At 43.9% G+C, this 15,575-nt stretch overlaps 1 protein-coding gene across 1 annotated transcript in view; it reads right to left on the bottom strand.

Moving 5' to 3' along the window:
- magi2b (membrane associated guanylate kinase, WW and PDZ domain containing 2b) overlaps window positions 1-15,575 on the bottom strand; it is an 88,124-nt gene that overhangs the window by 20,008 nt on the left and 52,541 nt on the right. Inside the window, exons 7-11 of the mRNA XM_080504556.1 lie at window positions 8,797-8,854; window positions 7,080-7,201; window positions 6,263-6,445; window positions 1,407-1,936; window positions 546-714 (exon numbers count right to left, since the gene is read on the bottom strand). Coding sequence (XP_080360682.1) covers window positions 546-714; window positions 1,407-1,936; window positions 6,263-6,445; window positions 7,080-7,201; window positions 8,797-8,854 — 1,062 coding nt within the window. The remainder of the gene's footprint in view (window positions 1-545; window positions 715-1,406; window positions 1,937-6,262; window positions 6,446-7,079; window positions 7,202-8,796; window positions 8,855-15,575) is intronic.

Below are 15,575 nucleotides of genomic sequence, written 5' to 3'. Positions count from 1 at the left end.
AACTGGTCTCAAAATGATCATAATCAAAATCTCTTCGGCGCTCTCAGCGCTCACTGTCAGCTCTACTCCACTCCTCTCTCGCAGCGATGCAGCTGCGGCTGAGGAGGAAACATAAAATCATATTTGTGCGTCCCAATCAGATGCCAACTTATATTTAGCAGGCAGGTGCTCTGGCACTGGACCCTTCTTTCACTTTTGCTAAAATGATCTGCGTTTGAAAGGTACCGCAATGTCACGTTGCGACTTGATATTAATTGTACCGTAATCATTTTTGCCACCACAGGAGTCATAAATAGATTTTTTTTTAAAAACATCATCATATATTAAAGGAGCTGACAATGACTGGACTTTGACTTTCACAGAAACTTAACGAGAATTTATACACCCTAAAAACATTTATTTTCCATTATTCTGTGCTATAAATTCGTTTTTTTTTTAGGGATATGTCTTTGTTGGTTTCTTGTACCTTTTATCAATGAATAATGATGCTGTATAGACGGGCAATAAATCATTCACCGGGTAAAAATCCGATCTGTGTCTCTCACCTGTTGCTGCCCTCTGTATGAGCAGCGTCGCCTCAGCGCCCACAGGACACTCTTTCAGCATCTCCACGACTCGCCCGTGTCCCGCCGCCGCCACCGGCTGCTGGTTCACCTCCAGGATCAGGTCGCCCTCGATCAGGCCCGACGCCGCCTGCGATCCCGGTTCCAGCACCTGCAACACGACGACGCCACACAGCCGCCGTCACTCCGTCTGACCTGCTGCAAACTCAAGTGTCGTGGTCCAAAGTCCAGTCCACTGTGTCCCCCGCGCAAAACCTGAGTGTCCCTCATCGCTGCTCTCAATTCAATACTTTCCAGTGGGTGTCATCTTATGTTGGAACGTTTGAGGTGAATTCTTGAGACAGTGAGAAACACGCAGCAGTGATGATGATTGTTTTTGTTTGTTTCGACAATAAGTCTTGAAGATTGAACACACACACAAAAAAAAAAGCCGGATAAGACAGATGTTTGTTTTGGGATTGCAGATGTTCTGACGTGCAAATATAAATACAACAGGGATAAGAAATAGCATCTGTCACATCCCAACTTATCTTATCTGCTACTACACATGAGTCCGGGGTTTCGCGGCGTACCGTCACAACAAAATTCACTCATGGTGAATAACTTGCTACTTGAGATTTTATTTGACCCGCCGTTATAAAACCGTCACAGGGTCAATTTGCGAGACGACCTCACTGCTGAGTGAGCCGACTCCTGAGATTTCGCTCTTGAAAGAACATCTTTAATTCCTGAACAGATGTTTTTGGCACCGATTAAAGAATCGGGCTGATCTGGAGCCGTCGACCCCTCGCTGGTCATTTCAACGTCTGTGGAGTGAATAAAGTCACCATCGTGATACTCCACCTGTTTCACTCGCTGACCAGTCGGACTGTCGGCGATGGTGAAGCCGAATCCCTCGGAACCTTTCACCATGGTAACCGTCAGCAGCTCCGCTGCTTGTGCTGTTGCCCCGGCAACACCTGCAGTCCCCGAGGAGGCCATGGACACGTTGTCGTCGTGGGGCGTGTGCGCCGACGCCGAGCCGGGCGTGGTGGGCGGCAGGGACGAGCCGTCCAGATGCGTGTCTCCAGGGTGGGAGACTCCGGCCTGGGCCAGAGCTTGAGGGGGGAGCTGGGAGCTTAGTGACAGGTACTCCAGGTACGGGTCGTAGCTGCCGCGCCCATTCACCACAAGGGGACGGTGCTCCAGGCCAATGGGCGTCAGGGAGGCGCTGGCGGCGCCGCTCGGATCCTCGGGGTCGAACGGCAGAGGATACCCCCGGCAGAGCACGAGGGTGACGCTCTGCCCGATCGGCACCGACTGGAAAAGCTTGACGACGTCGGCGTGCGTCGTGCCGAGCACGCAGATGTCGTTAATGTACACGATGACGTCCCCTGAAAAAAGGGGAGAAGACGGCATCATGTCACACGGCAGCTCTTCACATGTGACACGACTCCCCGGTATGATCCGGTGTCAGCGGTTTATGTCGGGGAGGCTGAGCAAGGAAAATACACAACTTGTTGACACGATTGTCAAATCTCAGCGGTATCGGGACATGTTTGCAGCACTGAAGAGGAAACAGTGTCCCTCTCAGTGCAACATCAACCGCAGATCGACTACCGGCCGTGTGAGACAGAGAGGGAGAGACTGAGACCCTCAGAGACCGAGTCCCAGACATTCAGATGGATACGCACACGGGCATGAGAAGTTACAAAGTACAAGTACTTTTAAAAACTTACTTACTCCGCGTCTCTGCCTTCTGTTCACCCGCACTTCACAAAGGAATTTATTTATTTATTTTTTTGCTTCTACTTTTTCATTCTTGTATGCCTCGGCCTGCCCCGACACTGACCCACAGAAAAGACCAATCCTTTGTGCAACCATTAGTGCTTTTCATGCAGCACCAACATGAAAAGGTAAAAAAAAAAAAAAAAAAACCTTCTTAAAGAACCAAACAGAAGAAAGCCAGACTGGACCACAACAGACAAGCAGCACAGAATGACTGTGGAGAAACATGGTTGAAAATGAACCGCGCAACACTGATAATGGAGTTAATCTGCAGCTACATCTTCATTCATTCGTGGCTTTCTTGAAGGGGAATCTTTGAAGTTGTCTGCTCAAAGAACAGCAACGGTGAATAGAAATGTCTTTCCACTTTTAGACTTTGTACATTTTCAGAGCCTATACATTTTTTTCCCCCTCCTTTCACTTGAGTAAATAAGTAGAATCAGTCCTTCTCCTTTCATCGGTTTATATATTTCCGCCTAAGAAGAATACTGTGTGAAGCTTTGATACCTCCTCAGGAAAACAGACTTTAATTTAGGCTAATGCGGGATGTATAATGATGCTTAGTCCCTTTGCTTTGGTGGCCACACACTGCAAGTGTGCATCACTTGATTTTTTAAATATATTTTTGAGAAGCCCAGTGAGACGTCCTCATTGCACTGCTTACACGCTACCCAGTTGCATCCATCTGCTCATCTGTCTTCTTACAGTTGAGTTATGCTGAGCAGATCTTTGAACCTGTCTATTCAAGGAGAAGCAGGATAACAACAGGAGCAGACACACACACACACACGACATCCACACCGATGACCAAATGGACGACCACCAATGAACCCAGACCACAAGTAAGTGAGTTTTGTGAGGAAGTCAGTGCGCCTGGTGAAAAACCACACGTGCACAAGAAGACGACGCAAAAGAGAAAAGCCAAGGGACTGAATACAAATCTTAAACTTTCAGCTTTAGCAGTTGACTGAATTTTAATGTTTCGATTCACTTTCTATTGCCGGTTGAACATTATCCCTGCATACCACAACAAAGCGTTTGAAATGAATTCACGAATAAGACACGACATACCCCCTGTCATCTTCCTTGTAGTCTGAACGTGAAGAAAGTTATGGATTTTCAGCTGTAAATTCGCAGCCCCGTGACAAATGCTGCTGCCTCAAATCCTGTATTTCACACTTCTGGAAGGCAGTCTCTGTCTACACACGCCGGCGTGCACACAGCCCGGCGAGGCCGCGCACGCACGCAAACATAAACGCCGCATGTCACCGGCACGATAGTACACAATCCCCAAGAGCAGTGCTGCGCAGCTCAAATAGGCCAGCTAATCTCAGCCGAGGAGTGTGTGTGAGTGTGTTAATGTGTGAGCACATACATGTGTGAGCAGCTCTGGCAATGTCACAGAGTTGAGAGCGAGAGAGAGAGAGAGAGAGAGAGAGAGAGAGAGAGGATGGAGGGATAAAGGAGAAAACCCAGTGAGGTAGAAAGAAAAATGGACGACAATACACTGAGGCTGGAAACAGACGAGAAGTGTCAGATGACATGGTTAGATAAGAAAGCATAATAAAGGGTAAGCTGGAGAGACAAAAAATAGAGAGAGATGGAGATAAAATAGAGAGCGATAGGATCCAGATAAAAGAGGAACTGAGAGGCAAGTGGGACTGACATGAAAGAGCCAGAACTGGAAGTGGGAAGGAGGATTCCCGGCTCTAAAATGAGCAGTTTAGACGGCGGTCGCTCCGCAGGTTCAGAGGACGGAGCCCATCAAGCTTCAGACAGTAGCTTCTCCTCTGATCCCGTCACTGTTGACTTTTATGAGCATCGGCTCTATGAGGGGGAATTCAAACTAATGGTTTTTGTTTCATTAGGGATTAAATACGATCTAAATCAGTCACTTTGTGGAACAGAGTTTCGGGGGGAGTTTCTCATTGAAAGCAGTGAGCGGGGGGGGGGGGGGGGGGGGGATATGCTGCATTAGTCATAGACATTGTAGGTGAACAACTCAAAGTCATCGTTAAATTTTCAGGCACAGCGTTGCAGGATTAGTAAAATGACTATATCGAAATAGTACCGAACACTTAAACTTGTGTGCGTGTGTGTTTTCTTTAATAAAATACAAACAGCAATGTAGCAAATTCATTATACAATGACAGCTGTACATGCCTTAGTTTATGATAATACCTCGACTAATGGCAATGGTGCACTGATACTAGACTTAGTAGTGCAGCATTAATATCCACTGATAAAGTCGGTGTTTATGTGGGCTGCTGACAGTTATGGACAATAAAATCATTTTTCTCCTCCTCTTATGAAAGGAAATATGTTGCAGTGTGACAACAGAGGACAGAGAGTGTGCTGAGGGGAAACTGAAGCCCTTGTGTGGGACACACAGTGCCGGGGGCACAAATGTAGGCCATCCTAAATATGCCACCAAGGGCCACTAACAACCCCTTTAAAGATGAACTGATATTTTTGAGGAGACAGAAACTTGTCATGCTCGGTTTGAGATTACAGGCACTCGATACAATATTCATTCCCCCAATTTCATCCGACATGCTGAGTTCATTTGCCAGCAAATTTTAGGAATAAAAGGATCGGTAAACATGTAGACATGTAGACATGGAGCCCTTATTTTGTTTGCGGAGGAAATGGTACCAGGACATCGGGACACACGGAAACAACACCAGGGATTGTTTCACTGCCCACTAGAAACTGAAGCAGCCCAAACATTTGTTACCTCCAGCTGCCAACATGAGGTGCCAGTCAATTAAACAACCGTCCAGACAAAACTCGATATCTTAGCACGCTACAACCGACTCCTCGTGGAGCAATGATGCTCCAAATAACCACAAGAGCAGCAAATTAGAAAAGGTTTACTCTCATAACTGCAGCACTCGCAATATTGACTTGTTCCTCTGAGAAACACTGGATGACTCTTTACATTGATTTCACAAAGAAAAACACATTTTGTCATACAAATGTAGTTTTGTGTGTAGTTTTGTCGCGTTTCTATAGAGACCTCACTAAAATAGTTGAAACTGTTTAAGGTCAACTTATACCCTTGACTTGTGAAAGACAATTATTACCACTATGGGCAAATTTATTAGGGTTTTTTTTAATCGGATTGAAAAGTGTAAAAGAGACCACAAAAATAAAACTTTTCTTTATTTATCATTGAGAAATCTCTATATATGCCTGATATATTTTCGTAGGATTTTCTCAGAGAGGTTATAAAATCTTTCCGCCTCATTTCGTACACTATTGAGTACTGATGTTCTACCATGTAAGGTGTAAACATGTCCCTCACGCGTCTTTTTTCACTTATTTTATGGCTACTGAGATTAAAAGACTAATTCGACTTGCAGAATGAAGGCGTCAGTGGGGTGACACTGAACTCACCGGGAGTGAAAAGTGCTTTTCCGAGGCAAAGAGGCAAAACACATCCTCATTGTCAAGTTTTGAGGAAAATGGATGCAATGAAGAAGTTATCAAATATCTTCACTTGCCCGCGAATTGCCAGAAAAACGTACACACAAGTGCTCATGCCCATAAATGGCCTGACCTGTGCTTCTCTTGCCGCCGACTCACTTTGCACACCAAAACTTTATGAATACTGACGCTCGACTGCGATCCTCTCACCATTAATGCACGAGGAGACGTTGACGGAAATTACACAACGGGCAGGTAAAATCACGCTCCAAGTGAAATTGATACACTGCCAAGAAAAAAAAGCTCTTCAAATTTGATCTATGAGGGGAAAGAAATGCAGGTCCATTATGCTGAAGTGTCACAATAACGAGGCTCTGCTTAAACATTCCTATAAACCACGATATTATGCCATCGGCAGTGGCGGCGGCGACGGCACGCCGTTTGTTCGAACCTCAATTTATTTTCTAAACAAGTTGTCAAAATTGGATTGTAAACATAATTACCTGTGTCCATTTTCCCGTCCTGAGCGGCGGGCCCATCTGGTATTACGCTCTTCACTTGCAGGAACTCGTCGGGCTCGTCGCCGCCTATAATTGTGAAGCCGAATCCCATGTTGCTCTTCTGCAGGGCCGTCGACAGGAAGGTGCCCTTCAGCTGGGTTGGGTCCCTCGTAAACAGAGGCTTCTCTGCAAAGAGAAAAAGGCTGTATGAGGGTTTTATATCCCCACCCCCCCTCCATTTTTGGAGATATTAAACATGTGTATTCTTTTTTTTTTTTAACTGGAAATTAAATTAAGAACAAATATTTCTGCCCTGGATGCCACTATTGTGTAGTGCCCAACACCCATGATGGCACATTTTCCATGAGAAGCTGACTCATTGGAGATTCGCAGTTTTCACTCAGATGAAGCAGTACATAATGCACTGGCATAATATGTCATCATAAGCGTGCCCGGATTAGCCCATTAGAGGCCTCGGGGGGGGGGGGGGGGGCAGAGAACCCGCATTACCGCCGATCTCCAGTCGACCCTGTACATTGTGAAGTTGCGCATCTGCCCCCATCAAATACTCATGAAAGTGCCCACTCTATAAGATGGGTGAGGAAAAGAGTCATGGAAAAAAAAGTGCAATATTCAAGACAGAAAGTCTTTACAGCAGGGGGGGGGGGGGGCGTTTTAAAAATGTATCCGGTCATGACAGCGTGAAGACGAAGGCCGTGTTCTTGTGCTCATCCTCCACACTGAGTCACGTCTCCGCTGGGGCTCCTTAGGTGTGTCAGTGCGCTTTTATTTAAATACTCCACAACGCGTGTGGTCATACCTCTGTATATTGTCGGCAGCGGTAGGGCTGACAGTCCCTGGCTCTGCATCTGCCTCTGCTGCTCCAGGCGCCTCTTGGCTTCCAGGACTGGGTTCTCAAACTGAGTCCTTCGATTGATGTGACTGGAAATACAGAGCGTCATTACGAATTATGGAAGTGGACAAATTATAACCATCACATCGGTGAGGCAAGAAAAAACAACAACACAATTGCCAAATATATATGTATTAAACGCTGCAATTTTCTTTATGGCTCAGATGTACTCAGTTCACTCATGAGAATCACTCACTGTGTTGAGTTATCACACATTTAGACTCCTAAATTTGCTTTTTTTTTTTTTGAAAAGAAAATAAGGTCTTGTTTATTAACCATGCAACTTAATGGACAAGCCTTCAGCTCATACAGGCCTGTGATTAAAAAACAAATGACACCTTGACAGAAAGTCCAGGATGATTTAATAAACTGTGAAAAAAAAAAGGAAAAAAAGAGTCAAAAATCTCTTTTCATTTAACAAATAAAAGCCAGTGTTTTCCAAATGTATTCAGTGTAGATCAAATCGGTCCCTCAGACCAAAGCCAAGAGAGGTGATGCAGCCAGGAAAGCTAATTCCATCATTTTCTATAAAAATAGCACGAGTGTCAAAAACGACACGCTTCAGCCAATATCAGTCTGAAGACGAACGTTGTGGCAGAGACACGGTCAGATCTTTCAGTTCGTTTTACCAAACAAACCTCAAAAGTGAAGTCCCTTCTTGCAATGGAGGATGTGGCTTTTGGTTTTGTTGTTTAAAGCAGGCGTTAATCCAAAAAAATAACAGGATTTTCGGGAAAAGCATCAATGCGAGTGTTTGGACCTTATTTTTCTGCCTGATAATGTTTTAGTCCAGCATTTCACAATGTCCCTGCCTTTTTTGGTGATCACACCAGCAATACGGATGCTCATAAACACAAACGTGCATTTAAAATAAAGCTCTAGTGGCAGGTTACCAGACTTAACCAAACAGAAATATGTGGTTATTCTTATCGGGGGGATAATGGACCGAACCAAACAATGAGTTCCAGCTCAATATGTTAGTAAATCCAGGCAGGTGTTTATTATCAGTACAGCCAAAATAACTCAATAAGCTCCAGGATAATACAGAACGAGTTGTTCTGAAGTTGGAATTTTCTGCCGCTAATTTGTTAAAAAAGTTTGTGCAACTTGATAAAACTGTGTAATTATAAGATATAATGGGTCCTGTGGTGAAGGTGCGCAGATTTGAAAACTTTTAGCAACAACAGATGTTCTCCTCTCTACACTAAATACTCGTCTTAATTTAATTTGTTGCAAGCAAGAAATGAGTCAATTCGAGAGATACTTGGCTGATCACTGAAAGTTACACCCAAAATTCATACTACTAGATTTCATATCCTCCTAAAAAAAAGTGGTATATAAACTGTGTTGGTTGTCATAAAACACCTGAAACTACTGCCTCGGCTGGCTAAAGTTTTATCAGGAGCCTTTTTTAGAGAAAATCCATACAGGGCAGCATTTCTCTGTCAAAAAAAAAAAAAAAAAAATTTAATCAAATGAGCAGAAATATATGAAAAAGAAATGAGGACGTGGTCATTTATAATTCAAGAAGAGGCCTTGTAAACCACGAAAGTGCATTTACTGTTTTTTTTTTTTTTACTACAGAGCAGCTGAGTTAATCTCGAGTCAACGGGGGGAAACTTACTCGACGTAGTAGCTGCCGTAGATGGGGTCGTCGATCTTTTCCCAACCATAGGGCAGCTCTGAGAGGAAGAGAGGAACACAGACCAGAGGAAAACGAAGTCAGTTTATGCTGAGAGCAGAAGAAGAAGGGGATGGGGGGGGTGTCAACACTGAAATGAACCACTGAGGGGAGACAACATGAATCTCGGGGCTCGCAGCGAGACGCTCCCAAAGTGCTCTTTTAATAGACACACACACACACACACACACACAACACTTCGATTTGCAGCGGTGGCTTCTTCAACGGAGACACGAATCACAACAGAGACGTCAATACGGAGCCTGGGTGGGAGGGGGGAGAACAAAAAAAAAGACTTTCAAATCATCTGACACCTCATCCAAGCCTTGCCTTTTCTTTTCTCCTCCTTCAGTCGTGCCGACTAAATCCTTCAAGGCCAAATACCTTCGCCGTAATACTTTGTGTGTTTGTCTCTCTTTCTGTTACCCACCCACTCACTTTGCGCCTTGGAAGCGTTCCACAGCTGTTGTGTTAATTGTCTCCTCCTTTCCCGACTCGGGCTCTTTGTTCCCTCCTCACTTCTCCCGTCGCTTTGTTGATGTACTTCCTTCTCCCTCACTTTGCAAAGGATTTGGGTCAAGGCACTGCTAAAATGCCGGCGCACCGTGTCCCGACCTCGCTTCTAACTTCACACCGATGCACGCGCAACAACATGCAGCCTGTTGTCATGAGCTCCGGCTGCACGTGCAAACGTCACCCCGTCACCCCGTCAGGCTGGGATCAGGATCAGGATCAGGATCAAGATCACTTCCATCCATCAAAGATGGAGGTCATGAACGCCCTCTGCTGTACTTAAATAAAGTCTATTAAATCGATATGCAGATTCATTTTGAATGCTAAAATGCATGTTACAGAGTCATTTCAATAATACCAAATTAAAACGTGGTAGAAATGATCTCATGCTTAACATTGCCTATTAAATAAGTAATTTATTGGTTGGAGAGTGTATGAAGAGGCCTGACATATTTGTCTTCACACAAATAATCATCCAAATCTGACGAATGTGGACACCAGTGTTAAAAAAAAAGAAGAAAAGGCTGGAAGGTGTGTGGCGGTGGCAGGTGGGGCGCAGGGTTTCGCTTCTGCTCTGTTTCTCACCACCTCGCACAAGTCATCTCAGGCTGACGCTCTGGGCGAAGTTCAACACTCTCCGGAGCTGCGATTCAGACTTAATTTGTTTTTAGCACCGACTATTAAAAACAAAACAAACAAAAAAACTGGCAGGTGGAAAGAGTTCACGTCAGCTGCCTTACAGGAAAATGATTGTCATTGTTTTACCAAACTATTCCTGATAGGGGTGTGATTACTTTGAACAGAATTTGAGGCTGAGTGTGTTTGAAACATCCTCTAAAAATGTATTAAATAAAGTAATAAAAAAAAAGAAATCTTGATAATTACATGTAATTACAACAATGCAATTAACAGTGTGCATTGTTAGTAGCAGAACTTATGAATATACTTGATGTGAAAATGTATTTAAACCAAGGTGAATTATTACAAAATATGTAATTTAGATTTTGGATGAAATTCACATGTTACATGCAATAATTACTCCACCTTTAAAATATACGGCACAGGCAAACCAGTTTACCAACATGTGTATGTTTCCTCAAACCCGTTTGTTTAGTAATCTTCTTCGGTGGGAGCCAAGTGTTGAATTGTGTAGTTTCCGGTACTGTGGTTTAATGTTCAGCACTTTCACTTCACAGCAAGATTATCCCCAGGTTCATTCCAGGCTTTCTGAGCTGAGTTTACACATTTTCCCTGTTGGTGAGGATTTTCTCTGGGGGGGCGGGAGTTTACTCACACACGCCATGAACATCAAAAACACATGCGCTCAGGTTAATTGGTGCGACTCTAAATTGTCTGTAAATGTCAACTTCTGTTTGTTTCTTGTCTGTCTGTCTATGTGTTTATCTTGTGATTGACTGGAGCAACGTCTGCGGTGTCCTGCCTTCACCTCCAGCCGGCTGGGATCAGCTCCAGCTCTCTCCAAGAAACCAGGAATTTGATATAGTGAGATAGTAGATAGATGGTTAGATTTCAGCCTTTTTAATACAATAACAAGCTAAAAAAAAAAAGCCAAATATGCATTGCCAAAACGTTTTACAATCATTTGGTTTGTGTGTAACATTGATATAGAGGCATCACCCCCCCCCCCCCCCCCCACCTCCCTCCATGCTATGATATAATTATGAATAGATATGCGATCGTGATATAAATAATCTATGTGTCAAAGTGTCAATGTGTGTTTGTGGGTCCGGGCTGCTGAGTGTGCTGACTCTGCAGCCCAAGGTGAAAGAGACGAGCACGTCTCAGCTATCTTTGCTGTGCTGCATAGGGATTTGTTTTTTGTTTTTTTCGTTGTTGTCGTTGAGCCGTCTGAAACTGCCATCGCCTCAGATGAACTCCTCTCACATCCTCGAGGTGAAAAAGTCAGCCGGATTCACACTTCACACCACCTTAAATTCCCTCCCTCCCACCCGGGCGTCCATGAGCCACCTTAAATGCAAGCCCGACTCATCCGCTAGTCGCCTGCCCTCCCCCTAAAGTGAAGGGGAGACAGTTTCCATGGAAACCACCAGTGGAAGTCTTCTTCTTTTTTTTCTCTCTCTCTCTCTCGCCTGAGCAGAGGGCTCTGCCTTGTCTCGATTCCCTGCCACTGAAACTCATGCAGAGACAGAGTGAGGGTGTTTGTGTGCGTTTTTTCTGCACGTTCATGCAAGTCTACACTTGCAGTGTGTGTGTGTGTGTGTGTGTGTGTGTGTGTGTGTGTGTGTGTGTGTGTGTGTGTGTGTGTGTGTGTGTGTGTGTGTGTGTGTGTGTGTGTGTGTGTGTGTGTTGAACGGATGACCAGCGTTTGCATGTCCGAAACAACGAGAGGGTCATTTCCTCTGACACTAAATGAAATTCCTCGCCCCGTGTGTCCATGAGTATGGGTGTCTCTCTTCACATAAAGTCTAATTGTGATTCCTCTGCATTAGGTGACTCATCGTTCCTCTCAAACAATGTCTCCCTGACCTGCGGGCAGCCGCGAGCAGATAAAATGAACTCATCTGACTCATCTGGGAAAAAAAAGAAGAAGAAATAAACGAACTCAAACCCAAAAACTTGCACACAGTGTCGATATCATCCCGCCATCCTCCACGTCGATTTCTTTCAGCTCAGGGTCTCTGACACTGGACCGTGTCCCGCATGATGTCGAGGTCTCACTGCCTCAACACACCATTTAATGATCGCGTCATCAAAAATGTCAAAAGAAAGATCAATAACAAGTACATCATTCTAATCATGCGTGTTGCAGGACATAACGCCGCTAAAACATGCAGGAAAGGGCATCTCCAGTAACCCCCCCCTCTAAGTTTGTCCCACCTGCCATGGCTGCAGTCACCACCACTGTTTGAGTCTGACTGATCATTTAAAGTGTGTTAAAACCGCTGGAGAAAAAAAAAAAGTCCGATATAAGTAAAAGCTTTGTTCCCGTCGCTAAACACTGAGCTCAATATGAAGTAGTGCCATTGCACTTTATTTTACTCTATTTTTTATCGCATTTCTTAGCTCTATTGATTGTTGTGACTTTTACACTTTATGTTGTTTTCCTGGTTTTTATCCCAGAGATTGCTTTTATTTCCCTTAGGTTTTGTTTTTATATATCTTTATTTTATTGTATCTTTTTTACTTATCCTTGTTGCTATATTGGTGAACCATGAGTCGTTGTCCTGTCACTTGACCTGTTCAATGTGTGTTTTGTAAAGGAATGCAGGAAATTTAATCATCCCCCCCCCCCCTTGCAAAACAAATCTATCCACAGGTATTAATAAAGTAATCTCAAAAAGTAACCTCATTAATACACATGGCAGGTAGCAACTTCATTATGTATATACTAATTGAAAGACTAACAGTGCAGACAGGAACAGGATGGAACAGTAGATGATATTTTTCAATTTTTCTTTTGACCTGTTACACAGTCTCTGGGTTATTTTTATTAAATTTTTTTTTACCATAGAGCTCTTCATATGTTTTCAATGGTGAAAAATCAAAGCCGGCTACACTTAATCCTACTTCATATCCCACAAAGCAAATTGAATATGGTCAACTGGACCTTTGTGAGTTCAGACTGTTTCCCATGACGAGGCTGGAAAGACTTATTTCACTTCTACACTCTGCAATGCAATTCTGGCAACACGCACACAATTCATCTAATTACTATATTTTTTACGAAGGAAAACCATACAAAAGTAAACCTCCATTAGTAATCCAACTTGTTCAGAGTATTTATTGACAAAGATCTTCGCTACCACACAGCGGTGGGTGTATTCGATGTCATGAACGATATCAATCAGCCACTCCATCCAAGCTGGACAACTGCAACCGCCATCCAGGAAGACAAGTCAGATTTTATATGCTACCTCTTGAAAGCAATGGGAATCTGTGTTCTGATTGGTTTATCTGGCATCAGACTGAAAACTGTGAGTGCTGACAAGCCGACTTACATATAACCTGATGCCCATTCACTTGCTGTCGATGGGTAAAAGCAGATTTTTGACATCGGTGCCTCGTGAGACTGCGCTGCAAACTCTTATGCTGAAAATGACTAATGCTAAGACACCACAGGCGCCACGATTATCACGTCCACTGTCTTGGTTTGTCAAGATGCAAAATAGTTGCTCATTAACATAGTCCTCAAAGTCAAAGAGGCCTTCAGTTTGACAAGTACTGAGCAGATCACGACTGAAGCTGCTAAAAATGAACACACCAACAAAATATCTCAAATATAAAGACATGATCCAAATACTTTTGGATTTGTTTTGTTTTTTGTTCTCTGCCGCTCTGATAATTAAAAGACCCTGTGTTATGATTTTGTGTTTGCTCCGCCACAATAAAGTGCTCTGTATTATCTTCTGAGTGCATGAAAACGAAATGAAAGAGTTTTCAAGATGGAAACAGGAAAACCGAAAAATCTGAGCGACGAAACAAGAAAAACAGAGACAGAGAAATGTCCCTGGTCCAGACATGACGGGGTGTAATAACGGTGATGTAACCCTGAGGTAACGTTTCCAGCGACGCTCTCTGACTGTGGGTTGCATGTGCTTCGACACTCCATATCCACAAAACTCTTCTTTTGTGTCCTTTACATTTATTCGCCAAGAGAAACACCAACAGGGTCCATCCGATTTTTGTTTTTGGCAACTTCACTATTTCTTTCTTTTCGCTTCTTCCATGGAATGCAAACTGTCTTTCAACAGTGACATGGGGCCTCAGCGAGGACCATGACCGGCCATTCTCCATCTGGGAATGGTTTGAAAACTGGTGTGCGATGGAGTGAATATCAAAGGCGGCATTAAAAGCAACTCTTTGGAATCAGAAGTGAAGCTTTCCTCGTACTGTTCTCTCCGCCTTTGAGGGAAAGGGGAGATATGGGCTTGTGTTACGCAACAAAAGACTCACTGACAAAAAGACGTGCGCGCAAACGAGCTCTGTGGTGACAAGGCTTTGAACTGGGAAGCGTCTGCCTCGGTGTATAGATACATCACAACGCAGACAAAGGTTGCATGTTCGTGCAAACACATCAACACAAACAGGCGTCTCCAAAAACTCAGCCTAAACGTCGCGTGGGAGGAGAAGAAGAAAAAGAAGTGAGAGGCTGGGTGTGAGGAAAGGGAATGAGTGAATGAGGGTGTGTAATGTGGAGGGAAGGTGGAGTAAAAAAAAAAAAAAAAAGACCAGGCACGTACACCGGGAAGGAACGAGACACATGAAAGTGTCTTGAATGTTTGTCTGCTTGTTTCCCCACGGCTGTGAGACTCTGGGAAACACTTCAGGCAGACGAGCGGCGAAAGACAAGCAGCATCGCCTCTCCCCGATAATTCCTCCGTTTTCTTCACTCCCCCCCTGCCACAATGGCACATCCTTACTTCCGTCGACAGTTCGTCATTTGACGAGACGACCCGTCTATTAATGCGTCTTTTCAAAAGTCGTACGGTCTGCTGAAAACATCGAAGAGCTGCGGGTCACCAGGGCCGTCGTTCAGGGCAAAGAAAGCAAAGTGTGGTAAAGATGGACACGCTGGGTGTAACGACTACGCGTCCTTCCGTCCCCCGCTGTTGAGCCGTTTATGCCGGGAAGTAATATTCTCTGGCATCTGAGACGGTTTTCAAAACGACGTGAACTCAAAGGTGCTGTGAGAGGACGCAACGTGTCATCCTGGGCCTCCACAAATGCTCCGCTAACAGCCTTTGAGTCAAAATCCTCTGCAGGCAGTGATTGCTTAAGTATTAAGTTCCTTTAGCGACGGCCTCCTTCGAAAACAGAAAAAAAAAAAGCACAGCGAGAAAGGAAAGAAAGGAAGACGTGCTGTGTATTATTCTGCTTATTCGCAAAAAATTTTGCCTTCGGGAAAGGGGAAATGATTGTAATTGTAGGGTAAAATACACTAAGTATCTGTGAAGTGACAGGATTTTTCAGTATATGCTTGAAAAATAATAATAACATTTTTTTTAAACAGTTTATGTTCAATTTTGGCAAAACACAACCGAAACAAGCAGGTTTGCTCCATTAAGTAGTATTACGTAAGGCTGACCCTGATAATAAATACAATATTTTTTACAAACTAGGGAAGATTGAATGAACTATTTTGAACCCCTTTCCCCCCAAAATACACTTTAATGTGCTTTTCCAGATTAAAAAAATATAATAATAGGATAGTTCTCCCTCTAAAACTA

The sequence above is a fragment of the Blennius ocellaris genome (genome assembly GCF_963422515.1).
Source record: "Blennius ocellaris genome assembly, chromosome: 11".
NCBI lineage: Eukaryota > Metazoa > Chordata > Actinopteri > Blenniiformes > Blenniidae > Blennius > Blennius ocellaris.
Note: the sequence above shows the minus strand (reverse complement) of the source record. Positions and strands in the feature narration are given on the sequence as shown.